Source organism: Triticum urartu, chromosome 6A (genome assembly GCF_056163025.1).
Source record: "Triticum urartu cultivar PI428250 chromosome 6A, HENAU_Tu73, whole genome shotgun sequence".
NCBI classification, from domain to species: domain Eukaryota; kingdom Viridiplantae; phylum Streptophyta; class Magnoliopsida; order Poales; family Poaceae; genus Triticum; species Triticum urartu.
Genome location: NC_141878.1, coordinates 178,535,455 through 178,547,538, shown reverse-complemented (window position 1 = coordinate 178,547,538; position 12,084 = coordinate 178,535,455). Strand labels below are relative to the sequence as shown.

The following is a 12,084-nucleotide window of genomic DNA, read 5'->3' as shown; positions in this document are numbered from 1 at the left end:
GGGATGAAATGAGCTACCTTTGTCAAACGATCGACTACTACCCAAATCGAGTCATAGCCTGAACGTGTTCTGGGCAATCCCGTAATAAAATCCATGCCTAACTTATCCCACTTCAATTCGGGTATTGGCAATGGCTGTAGCAATCCTGCTGGCTTCTGATGCTCTGCCTTTAGTCTCTGACATACATCACAAACTGCTACGTACTCCGCAATATCCTTCTTCATTCCGGTCCACCAGAAGTATCCTTCAAATCTAAATACATCTTGGTATTTCCTGGGTGAATCGAATATAGTGAATCATGGGCTTCCTACAAAATTAACTTCCTGATCTCCGGGTCATTGGGCACATAAACACGGTCTTCAAACCATAGGGTATCGTGCTTATCCTCACGAAAGCCCTTAACTTTTCCTTTTCTCATCTTCTCCTTTATAGAGGCAACCTCCTTGTCAGTCTTCTGAGCTTCTCTGATCTTATCCATCAAAGTACACTGAATCTCCAATGCTGCTACATAGCCTCTCGGAACTATCTCCAAACATAGCTCACGAAGGTCCTTGGCTAACTCCTTCGGTAAATCTCCCGTCATTAGTGTGTTGTCATGGCTTTTACGGCTCAGCGCATCGGCTACTACGTTAGCCTTTCCGGGATGATAATGCAATCTCATATCATAATCTTTGATGAGCTCCAACCATATCCTTTGCCTGAGATTCAACTCCTTCTGCGTGAAAATATACTTCAAACTCTTGTGATCCGTGTACACCTCACAATGGTTTCCAATGAGAAAATGTCTCCAAGTCTTCAAGGCGTGCACTACGGCTGCTAACTCCAAATCATGCGTGGCATAATTCAACTCATGAGGCTTAAGCTGTTGTGAGGCATACGGAACAACTCTTCCCTCCTGCATAAGCACTTCTCCAAGCCCTTGACGTGAAGCGTCGCAATACACCTCATAATCCTTGTTCTGATCCGGCAAAATCAACACTGGTGATGTAACCAAACGTTTCTTCAACTCCTGGAAACTAGCCTCACATTCCTCAGTCCATATGAACTTGGTATCCTTCTTCAACAACTCCGTCATAGGCTTCACAATCTTCGAGAAATTTTCAATGAATCTCCTGTAGTATCCTGCAGGTCAAAGAAAACTCCAGATTTCTCCAACTGTTGTTGGGGCTTCCCAATTTGTCACAGTGACAACCTTGGTGGGATCTACTGTTATACCTTCTCCGGACATAACGTGTCTGAGGAATCCAACTTCCTTCAACCAAAACACACATTTTCTAAACTTGGCATATAACTGATGTTCTCTGAGTTTCTCAAGTACCAAACGCAAATGCTCCTTATGCTCCTCTTCATTCTTCGAGTAAACCAAAATATCATCAATTAACACTACGAAAAACTTATCCAAAAACTCCATAAACACTTTGTTCATCATGTTCATAAAATAGGCAGGTGCGTTAGTCAGACCAAACGACATAACGGTATACTCGTACAGCCCATACCTGGTGGTAAAAGCCATCTTAGGTATATCCTGTTCTCGAATCTTCAACTGATGGTATCCTGATCGCAGATCGATCTTGGAAAATACCTTAGCTCCTTGAAATCGATCGAACAGATCATTGATCATCGGTAGTGGGTACTTGTTCTTGATCGTTACTTCATTTAATCCTCGATAATCAACAACCATCCTTAACGATCCATCCTTTTTCTCCACTAGAAGTATTGGCGATCCCCAAGGTGAAGAACTTGGGCGAATATAACCTTTATCCAGTAACTCTTTAATCTGCTTCTTAATCTCCTCCAAATCTTTTGCGGGCATCTTGTATGGTCTCTTAGATATTGGCCCTGTGCCTGGCAAAAGCTCAATGAAAAACTCAATGTCTCTATCTAGTGGCCTGCCTGGTAACTCTTCTGGAAATACATCCGGAAAATCCTTTACCACCGGTACTTCCTCCTGTACAACTCCGGTTGGGGAATTTACTTGAGTCCTCTTAGGCACATGCCGGGATACATACTTGATCCTTCTTCCTTCTGGGGTGGTAAGCAAAATCGACTTACTGGCGCAATCGATGTTTCCTCCATTCATCGATAGCCAATCCATACCCAGAATTACATCCAAACCTTGCGATTCCAAAATGATCAAATCCGAGGGAACCACATGCCTACATATACTCAATGGCACATGAAAACATCCTCGGCTGGCCATATACTCCGCTCCCGGTGAGCTTACTAGAAGAGGTGTTCTAAGAACCTTAGTGGGCAGGTTATACTTATCCACAAATCCCCGTGAGATGTATGAATGCGATGAACCAGTATCAAAAAGAACGATTGCAGTAAGTGACTTAACCAAAAACTTACCTATTACTGCATCTGGCTGAGCTTCAACCTCCTCCACATTAACGTGGTTCACCTATCCCCTATTGAAAGGGTTCGTCTTCTTCCTAGAGCTTCTGTTACCATTTCCATTCTGGGATTCAGGACATTCATTGGCGTAATGTCCAGTCTTCTCACACTTAAAGCAAGTGACTTGGCTCAAGTCTCTCTTGGCTGGTGTTGATGGGTTGGTACGGTTCTGGCCGTTGCTTCCTACATTCCCATTACCATTCTTGGGGCCATTATGATTGTGCGAGCTTCCTCCCCCATGAGTATGCTGAAAAGGTCCTCCTGGTTTAGGGGTAAAACGCGGCTTCTGCTGAGCTCCAGAATTATACTTCCCTTGTCCATACTTCCTCTTGCGGTTCTCAATCTGTTGCTGCTTCCCTTCAATCATAAGAGCATGATCTACCAACTCCTGGTAGTTTTTGAAACTTGCTACCATCAACTGCATGCTCAACTCATCATTTAGTCCTTCCAGAAACTTCTCCTGCTTAGCTGCATCTGTAGCAACGTCATCCGGGGCATAACGTGCTAACTTACTAAATTCATCCACATACTGGCCAACTGTCTGTCCTCCTTGGTGCAAGTTGCGAAACTCACGCTTCTTCATGGCCATATCTCCTACTGAAACACGGGCAGTACGGAAATCCTGCTGAAACTGGTCCCACGTGACAGTGTTGATAGGGTAAGTGGCTATGAAATTCTCCCACCATGATGCTGCGGGTCCTTCAAGCTGATGTGCGGCAAATTTCACCTTTTCCGCATTTGTGCATCCTGCCGTGGTCAACTCCCTTGCTGTCTTGCGGAGCCAATCATCTGCTACTATAGGCTCGATGCTACTAGAGAACACCGACGGATTCAGCCTAAGAAAATGGGTTAAGTAATCAACTGGTGGTGGCGGTGGTGGGTTGTTGTTGTTGTTGTTCCACTGATTCTGATTCTGGACTAGTAACTGCATCAATGTATTCTGCTGCTGGATCAACTGGCTGAGCTCCAATGGGAAGGTAAATCCAGGGTCACGTCTCGGAGGCATCTGATGGGTTTAGAAAAGATGAGATTTAAGAATAGTGAGGGGTCTAGAGAGAAAACACTACCCATATGCACATGAGGCAAAAGCAAACAAATCACTTCATTCAATCAAACAAGGGCATACAATCGGTCTAACTATCGCAAAAGTGCTCGAACTACTATATTTACATGGTGGAATACTACTACTGATGGGGTCGTCTACTAGAAATATTCTTCAGTTGCAGACTCCATGATATCTGCTCCAGCTTCATCAACATAGTCATCATCGCTATCGTCTGGGTCCGAGTCGGTGTCGTCGATGATGATGTAGTCTTCCGGGCGAATCTCCTTGGGTTCTTCATCTACTTCTACTGGTGTAGGGTCTCCCATGAATATTCTGATCTTCTTGATCAGGTCGTCATTCTCCTCCAATAGTACGACGATTTCCTCCTCATAATCTTCATGTGTAGCCTTGAGTTCTTCCTCCAGTTCCGTGATTTTTGTCCTCGCCTTCTTCAGATCTATCATGTCTGCACACATCTGGTTCTCCTGAAGTCGTATGTGCTAGTTTAACTCCTGGATAAAAGCTGCGGTTGATCTATCCTTCTTGGTGCTGATCATCTCCCAGTGGTCATCTCGACGCCCACAAATCTGGTAGATAGTATCCTTGAGATCATTGCGGTAAACTTCTCCAATACGTCCCATGGCGATGTGAGCTGCCATGCTCTTTCCTAGACTCTAGGTTGGTGCATCAAAGGAAAACTCTATGGGCTCAGTGACTGGCATGAACGTCCTTCCTGGAACTTGAACTTGAATCAGCCAGCGCTCCTCTTCAGGTAAAGTGTCATTGTAGGTTCCGGTGAAGCTTGGTACTCCCATGTTCAGGTATCTAGTGACTTCCTTCAAGTGACGTCCAAAGGGTGTATCTTCATCCGGTTGTGTAAACTTGTTCCTTGCATGCGCCATCCTAAAAGAGTAGAAAAGATGAGGAGTCAGAAATGAGAAGAGTGAGTAGTGATCTAGGGCTTTAGCTTAGTGGCCGTGTCCTACAGTTAGCGTGTGCTCTGATATCATCTTGTAGCGACCAGACCTCAACCAGTCTGATCTCTGTGCTTCAGTGTCATCCCTGGATCAGTAATGCTGACACACACAGTACTTGAAGGATTTATAACAGAGTAGCAATCACACACTTATTACATCGACTGTCTCAAAAGAGAACTTATTACAATAAATATGGCTTAAGGCCATCTAATAACGATAACAATAGAAGGCTTGGAAGATAAGTGAGTCCATCAACTCCAACGACATCACTGAGTATAGAACCACGACCTAAAGGCACCTTACTCCTCGTCTGAAAAGTCTGCAACATGAACGTTGCAGCCCGAAAACGAGTCAACACATGGAATATGCTGGCAAAGTCCATAGAGAGTTATGGAAGAATAAAGCTATACTACATGCATATTTGGCTGGTGGAAAGCTCTATGGTTACAGTTTTGTGTAAAGCCAATTTTTCCCTACTGCAAAAGGAATAAATTTTATTTAACTATCATGGTAGTTGTTAAACATTGAGAGTGTAGACACCCTCTCAATCCCAATTAAGCATCATCATTTAAAACCCAACAAATTAATTAAAGTCACATGATGAGATTCACATCATAATCCAAGTACTAGATACTCAAGTTGTCCATAATCGGGGACACGGCTAACCATGATTAGTTTATACACTCTACAAAGGTTTGCACACTTTTCCCCACAAGACTCGATCTCCTCTGTTGGGATTCTTGCACTAGATGGTGTTTGAGAAACGGATGACTGAGACATAGTTTTTCAGAAGCGCTAGGACCTTATGATCGGGTAGACCGTTACACCTACTTTCCCCTACATCTGCTAGTCTACCACTGTAAGAGTTCGCATGACTTAGTCAACTATGCTACAGCCCATAGTAGCTTGTGGCTGCACACGGAAGTTTCTAGTATGAATAATCTCATGATCCCGTTGAGCCTGGGTGGCGGTCCATAAAGAAAAACAGGCAATCGCTGGAATACCCAGGTGCCTCAATCCACCCAGATGTGTGTTTAAGTTGCCACCTTAAATAAACCATTAATTTAACAATCTCACATCTGTCATGGATACACTCACCCAATCCACGTCTACTAGCATAGCATGGCAGTATAAGCAAACGTAGAAGTAACTCCCCAAAGGTTTGATAATAAAACATGTAATAGGTACTACCTCATCTACTTCCCAAAACCCACAATTTAATTAGATCCTAATCATGCAATGCTTGAGGATTGATCTAATGCAATAAAACTGAGTAGTAAAGAGGTATGATCAAAGTGTTACTTGCCTTGCTGATGATCCGCGAAACCTAGAGATTCAAAGTAGCAAGCGGCGCACTCCGGATACCCTATCGCAAATAAACAAGCATACAATAAGTACTCAACTAATTCACAGGTAAAACTCAAATAAGAGAACTAACCAGAAAGTTCAACTTAAGAACTCCGGTTTGCAAAAAGAATCAAATCGAACGAAGCAACGAAAGTCAAACAACGAAAGAAACAAATTTCCTTCACTAATCTGGATCTAGGTCAAATTTTACAGAAGCAAAAACTTGTTTCAGTTGGTTAAAAGGAGAGAGGGTTTCGAGACGAAACTCTAGGCGCTTGAATCGCCTGATTCCGATAAACGAGCGAAAAGTTATACTAGAACGAAAATTGGATCAGGAATCGCGATCAGAAATTATCGCGGAAAATCCGAGAAAAAGAAAAACGACAAACAGATTAACGAATGAACATTCGTTTTCTGTAACTAAACGGTGCACGCATTCGTTAAAACGAACAAACGAGCGAACGCTTGCTAAATAAACTAAACCGAAAAAAAACCGATCTAAAAAACGGATAATAAGATAAACCGAACGGAAAACCGGCGGAAAACCGAACGGTTTTCTCGAAGAAAACCGCTGGCGAGGCGGGGCGGGGTTAACCTCCAGCGGGGCGGCGGCAGGGTCCGGCAGCGGCACGCGGCGTCGGGCGGCGGCTCGGGCGGCGGTGTCCGGCAGCGGCGGCGGCGGCGGGGGGGGGGGGGGGGGCTTGGGCTAGGGTTAGGGTTGCGGCGCGGCGCGGCTTGGGGCTAATGGGCTCGGGCGGCGCCTTATAAAGGCCAGGCCGGACAGAGTCCTGGCCGAACACGGCCCAAAGTCGATTTGCGTTTTTTTAAATAATTACACGCAGAAGAACAAATAAAAGAAATACTAAACGGACTCCAAAAATCCCGAAATAAATTTTCCCCGACTTCTAAAATCAAGCCGGTCTAGATGAACATTTACTTGGGGCCTAAATGCAATTTTGAAAAACGCGCATTTTTCCTAAATTCAAATAAAATAGCGAGAAAACTCCGAAATAAAATCTTATTTGATTTTATTGTTAAATCCTCAATATTTCTTTATTTTGGGAAAGTCATTTTATTCCCTTTCTCATATTTTTATAATAGAAATAATTGAAGATAAAATAAATAAAATCAAATGATCCTATTTTCAATATTTGAGAAAACTCAAATATGAAAATAACGAAATCCCCAACTCTCTCCGAGGGTCCTTGAGTTGCGTAGAATTTCTAGGATCAAACCAAAAGCAAATAAAATATGATATGCAATGATGATCTAATGTATAACATTCCAAATTGAAAATTTGGGATGTTACAGAAGTCCTGCTCTGCCTTTTTCATATAAGTGTTTATGACAAAAACACCATAAGGATTTTTTTGATCCAACACTATTCTGTCTGGGATATATGTAGACATCAATTAATTATTACATACTAGTTAAACATTTTTGGATCCAGGTATAGTTGGATCCTTCATTGATGAACTATTCCTCAGATGGGTTTGGAGGATTAACAGTTATTTAGTTTTCCTATCTCTAAGGTCTAAAGTGAATTGGGTTGGGGCGGGAGTGGGAGAGTCAAGCGTAAAGTATGGAAGGATGTGACTAGGGCCATGGACTCCACAACCATCCTCTCCGGCAACACAACCTAGTTTTGCAGTGTGACTGTTGTGTCATTCTCATCGGGTATCGACGTGAATTTTGCCGCACCCTTCCCGAGCCTCATTGGCAGCTTAGTCATCTCGACCACCATCAATTCCGTTGCACACTCCATGATTACCGTCACAACTGCCACCCTTAGCATTCCAGGATTATAGCTTGCAAGCCGTTTCACGTTTCCTCTCTTAATGAATATTTGGTGGGAATGTCCTCCAAGATGCTCGTGCTCCACAATTACAAATATCTTCTTTGCATGCTTATTTTCCATTGATTATTATAAGAGTGGCATCTGAGCATGTTGTAGAATAATTTTTTTTCTGCATCCAATAGACCGAGGTACCACCTATGCCATATAAACCACAAAAAGTAAAACCATGTCTAGACAATGAACCTTTATTCATGCAACTTATCATACACACCATCTTGACATCACTCGTAACCAACCAAAAGCTATATGTGCTAGAAGAAGAGACCTCCTTCGGAATTCCCCTCATGATTTTCATTAATTTTCTCTGCAACTTTTTTAGTTCACTTTGTCATATCAACTATCACATCTTGGGACAATTCAATACCACTGGTGGTTTCTGGAAAGCCCGAATTTGCAAAATATTCTACATATTTCCAAAACTAAATCCTACATGTAAGTTACAGCCAAAAGTATTTCAATTTAGATTTTGGTAGAAAAATGTAACTATTTAGAATCTATGCAAAATCAAATATGTTACTTTTTTGAACCATTGTAAATGACCACATTTTTGAACAGAAAACCCATGTCAAATTACACCACAACCTACATAGTTAGTTTAAGTTTTTTGCATATATAAAGCATTTATTCATACAAATTGGATGGCGGGCGAAGGGGAAGGGAGCAATGCCACGGGACTATTCTGATTTGAAGGGTAAAGGGAGCTCAAATTTTCTTTGAAGAAAGACAAGAAAAAATATTTATGTGAATTTTGTTACCTAAAAACATGTCAAACACAATATTATAGCATCCACAATAAAATAAGTGTACCAAGGCATTGAAAATAGAGCACACATAACACTTTAAATAAGCACCAAACAATTGCATTACAACATGCATAATGTATCTTTGAGGCAGCTACCTCACCATTATATTGAACAATTTGGATTATCAGTCTTCACCGGTCTCCATGAGAGGTAAAAGATAAATAACTCTCTAATGAAAATTTTCATTATGCAGAAGCAAAACCATGTCTAGATTGGTGACAATCAACGAAAAACAACCAAGATCAGTAGAAGGGTGCCCGTTCAGGGATGCCCTTCCGGGGTCGGCGGCGGTAGCTAATCCATCCCGGCGGACGATTGCTAGACCCCGGTAGTCCATCGCCGCCTTCATCTTCTTCTTCTATTTGTAGGCCCGGGTCTTCCCGGTTACGTCTTGGATCAACAATGAAAGTTAGATTGGGATCAGACACCATTCCATCAAGCTGACATCAACAAGAAACAAAATTTTCCATTACTAAAGTCTATAAACTAGCTTGCTAGTGCATACAAAATGTGGCAAACATAATTGATCATGATGCTCATATGTACTCCGATAAGTCTAAGTTACTGAAAGAAGAAGAAATTGTTTTGGAAAATTTTATGTCCATACAAGCAAATGCGTAAGATTGCATATGTATTCTACGGTAGTAGATCTTTGAGCTCATATTAGTAATAGAGTTGTCAAAAGAACATCCAAAGTCCAAAGGTTATATTCATAGTTCTCGGATCAAAATATGCTCTGCTCGCAGGGAATGTGATGTGACCAATTAAGAGGCGATTCTGTGTCAAAAGTTTATGCGCCACTTAGGAACATATAGGACTTCAAGCATTGATGGTCCACGTGTCCATAGGATGTATTTTGCACATAATGCATACAATCATATTTTTGCATAGAATGTCGGTGTTGTGAAGTTCTCTCGAATATCCCTAAACTGGGAAATAATGAGTGAGCTAAGTAGAGGGTCTTGGCTTTACAAATATGACTACTTTACTGGGTATTGGTCGTGCTATTAGATTTTGTTCACATTTTAAGTTTTAATTTACAAAAATTATCCAGTGAAACAAACAAACACCTACACCAAGGCACCTCATCACACATCCACATAAAGACAACCTACGTTTTCCATGTTGATGAAATCAGCATGGATGTTTGTGAAACTTAGCATTGTCAGGGGTACTCCCGACACCTTAGGAGGGAATAATAGATAGAGGGATGGCCAGGGCGCCCAAGCAGGATGAGCGGCCAGGCGCTCGGGGTAGCGCTACCAGCCATGGGTGGTGAGGGCGGTGGGCGGCCGACACTTGTGGGGTGGGCGACCGGAGGAAAAAAATAGTGCTCGCAATGGAATCACAGGCTAGATCGTGAGCCCATCTTGAACTAGGTGGCATCAAGGCCATTAGTTAGGTTTGCATCCCAGTCATATCCACTACTCCCTCCATCCAGGTGTGTTGGGCTCCTAAGAAAGGCACTTTTCGATTTAGGTGCGTCTTAATTGGCTACAACAATAATTTTGGGCCCAAGAGATAGCCTATCAATGCACATTTTCTTAGGTGCCAGACACACCTGGATAGAGGGAGTAGTATTATTTTCCAAAAAAATAGGCACCTTTCGTCCATGTCATTTACTACCCTATTCATCTATGTGGTCCTACATTTCACAAAAGTTATACTACCTTCTAATGTTAGATCTTGTCCATCCAATTCAAAGACCGATTTCAGTTAATTGATCTTATCGAGCCACATGGTGCCCTCATAGCAAACGCACAAATATGGAAGGTAATAAGTGCTCCAGAGAGGCAACAGTAAGATATGTGCATGTACCTTACAGCTCAGCGAGCAAAAGAGGAAGTTGGCGTCCACGAGTCCCCGACCGCATTCCAGGCACACGCCGGCGGGGCCGACGCACTTGACGCCGTGTTGCGGCGCCTGTGGCCGCCGGTTCAGGAACACCACCCGGTTGTAGTTGATGACGTACGTCTGCACCTGCGAGACGTCCGCCACTTCCTTCAACTCTGCAACTTGGATCACTTCGCGGTATGACGACTTTCGAATCTGAAATTGCGTCCATCCAAAACATCGCCGCCGTCGTTAGTGTGCGCCGGAGATGTGAATATATTGCGCTACACACATCAATAATCTAGCCTATATGCATTACATACCTGGACGATGTGGTGGTTGCGATGGGCGGAGATGCACTGGGTGCAGCAGATGGCGTCGTCCTCTCCCGCGCAGTCGAGGCAGTAATGGCTGCACTCGTTCTTCACAAGGTAGGGGTGAGTGGCGCACGGCTTGAAGAACTCTGCACCTAGCAGCGGCCCTAGCCAGGCAGGGGTGCGCCCCTCCGCCGCCACTGCCTCATGGCCTAATCTGATGTTCATCTTTGATGACGTTGCCTCCTGTTTGTATGCTAGCAAACACAAGAAAAATGGATCATTGTCAAGAATTCCAAGGAGAACATATATAAGTGCTAGCAAGGATCATTGGCATGTAATACAAGTGATTGACATCTGTGTTGTTGTACCTGAACCGACGTTGTTCCGCTAGAGGTGGCGGTGGCGCGACTTCAATTCTATAGATTTGTGAAATGGAACGCGACGGTATTTGCTACATATATAGTAGTTGGGAGGGAAGCAGAGAGGTTCAAAAGGAAAGGAAAGAATGGAGGAAAAGTTTCAAGCGTTTCTTTCCATGGATGGCTACATATCCAGGTGGAGTACGTCTTCACAAGTGTAGGTTCCGTGTGTGCCTGACTATTTGGCCATGTGTACTAAGAAATGAATGGAAATTATATCGGCTTGGTGATACGTCCATTTTGCATCATGTTTTCTTACTGTTATTTATAATGTTGTTGTCCATAATAATGCTTTTGGGAGTAATTCTAATGCCTTTTCTCTCATAATATGCAAGGTACACACAAAGAGGGACAATTCCGGCAGCTGGAAATCTGGACCTGAAAAAGCTATGTCGGGATACCTATTCTACAGAACTCCAAATGAGCTGAACCTTCACGGAGAATTTTTATGGAATATTTAAGAATTATTGGAGCAAATAACTACCAGAGGGGGCCCACCAGGTGGGCACAACCCACCTAGGCGCGCCAGGGAGCCCAGGCACGCCCTGGTGGGTTGTGCTCACCTAGGCCCACCTTCGGTGCCCATCTTCTGGTATATAAGCCATTTTGACCTAGAAAAAATAAGGAGAGGACTTTCGGGATGGAGCGTCGCCGCCTCATGGCGGAACTTGGGCAGCAGCACTTTTGCTCTCCGGCGGAGCGATTCCGCCGGGGGAACTTCCCTCCCGGAAGGGGAAATTACCGTCATCATCATCACCAACAACTCTCCCATCTTGGGGAGGGCAATGTCCATCAACATCTTCAACAGCACCATTTCATCTCAAACCCTAGTTCATCTCTTGTGTTCAATCTTGTTACCGGAACTAGTAGTGTTTGCGGGTGACTAGTTCATTAAATTGGTGCTTGCGGGTGACTAGTAGTGTTGATTACATCTTGTAGTTGATTACTACCAAGGCTGTACTGACCACTTGGTTGCTTTCTGCCAAGTAAAGCAGTAACGGCTCTTGAGGTTTAGGTGCAACCAAGGTAGGCACAGATGACAGGTAAGCCTTCAACTCTTGCAAGGTTTTATCTGCTCCCGGGGTCCA

At 43.4% G+C, this 12,084-nt stretch overlaps 1 protein-coding gene across 1 annotated transcript; it reads right to left on the bottom strand.

Annotated features, from left to right (window-relative positions):
* Window positions 1–8,669: 8,669 nt before the first annotated feature.
* On the bottom strand, window positions 8,670–10,802 carry LOC147964648 (protein RGF1 INDUCIBLE TRANSCRIPTION FACTOR 1-like). The gene is made up of 3 exons (XM_087530084.1): window positions 10,584–10,802; window positions 10,246–10,476; window positions 8,670–8,867 (listed from the first exon to the last, which is right to left on the bottom strand). The coding sequence occupies exons 1-3, from the start codon at window positions 10,800–10,802 to the stop codon at window positions 8,670–8,672; spliced, it is 648 nt and encodes a 215-aa protein (XP_087386210.1).
* Window positions 10,803–12,084: the final 1,282 nt, after the last annotated feature.

Excerpts from the sequence above, each read along its gene's own strand:
- LOC147964648 (XM_087530084.1), bottom strand. The coding sequence starts at position 10,802 with ATGAACATCAGATTAGGCCATGAGGCAGTGGCGGCGGAGGGGCGCACC. Across the intron at positions 10,477-10,583 it reads GCAACCACCACATCGTCCAG|ATTCGAAAGTCGTCATACCG; the intron begins GTATGTAATGCA and ends ACGCAATTTCAG. Across the intron at positions 8,868-10,245 it reads TTTGCTCGCTGAGCTGTAAG|CTTGATGGAATGGTGTCTGA; the intron begins GTACATGCACAT and ends TGTTGATGTCAG.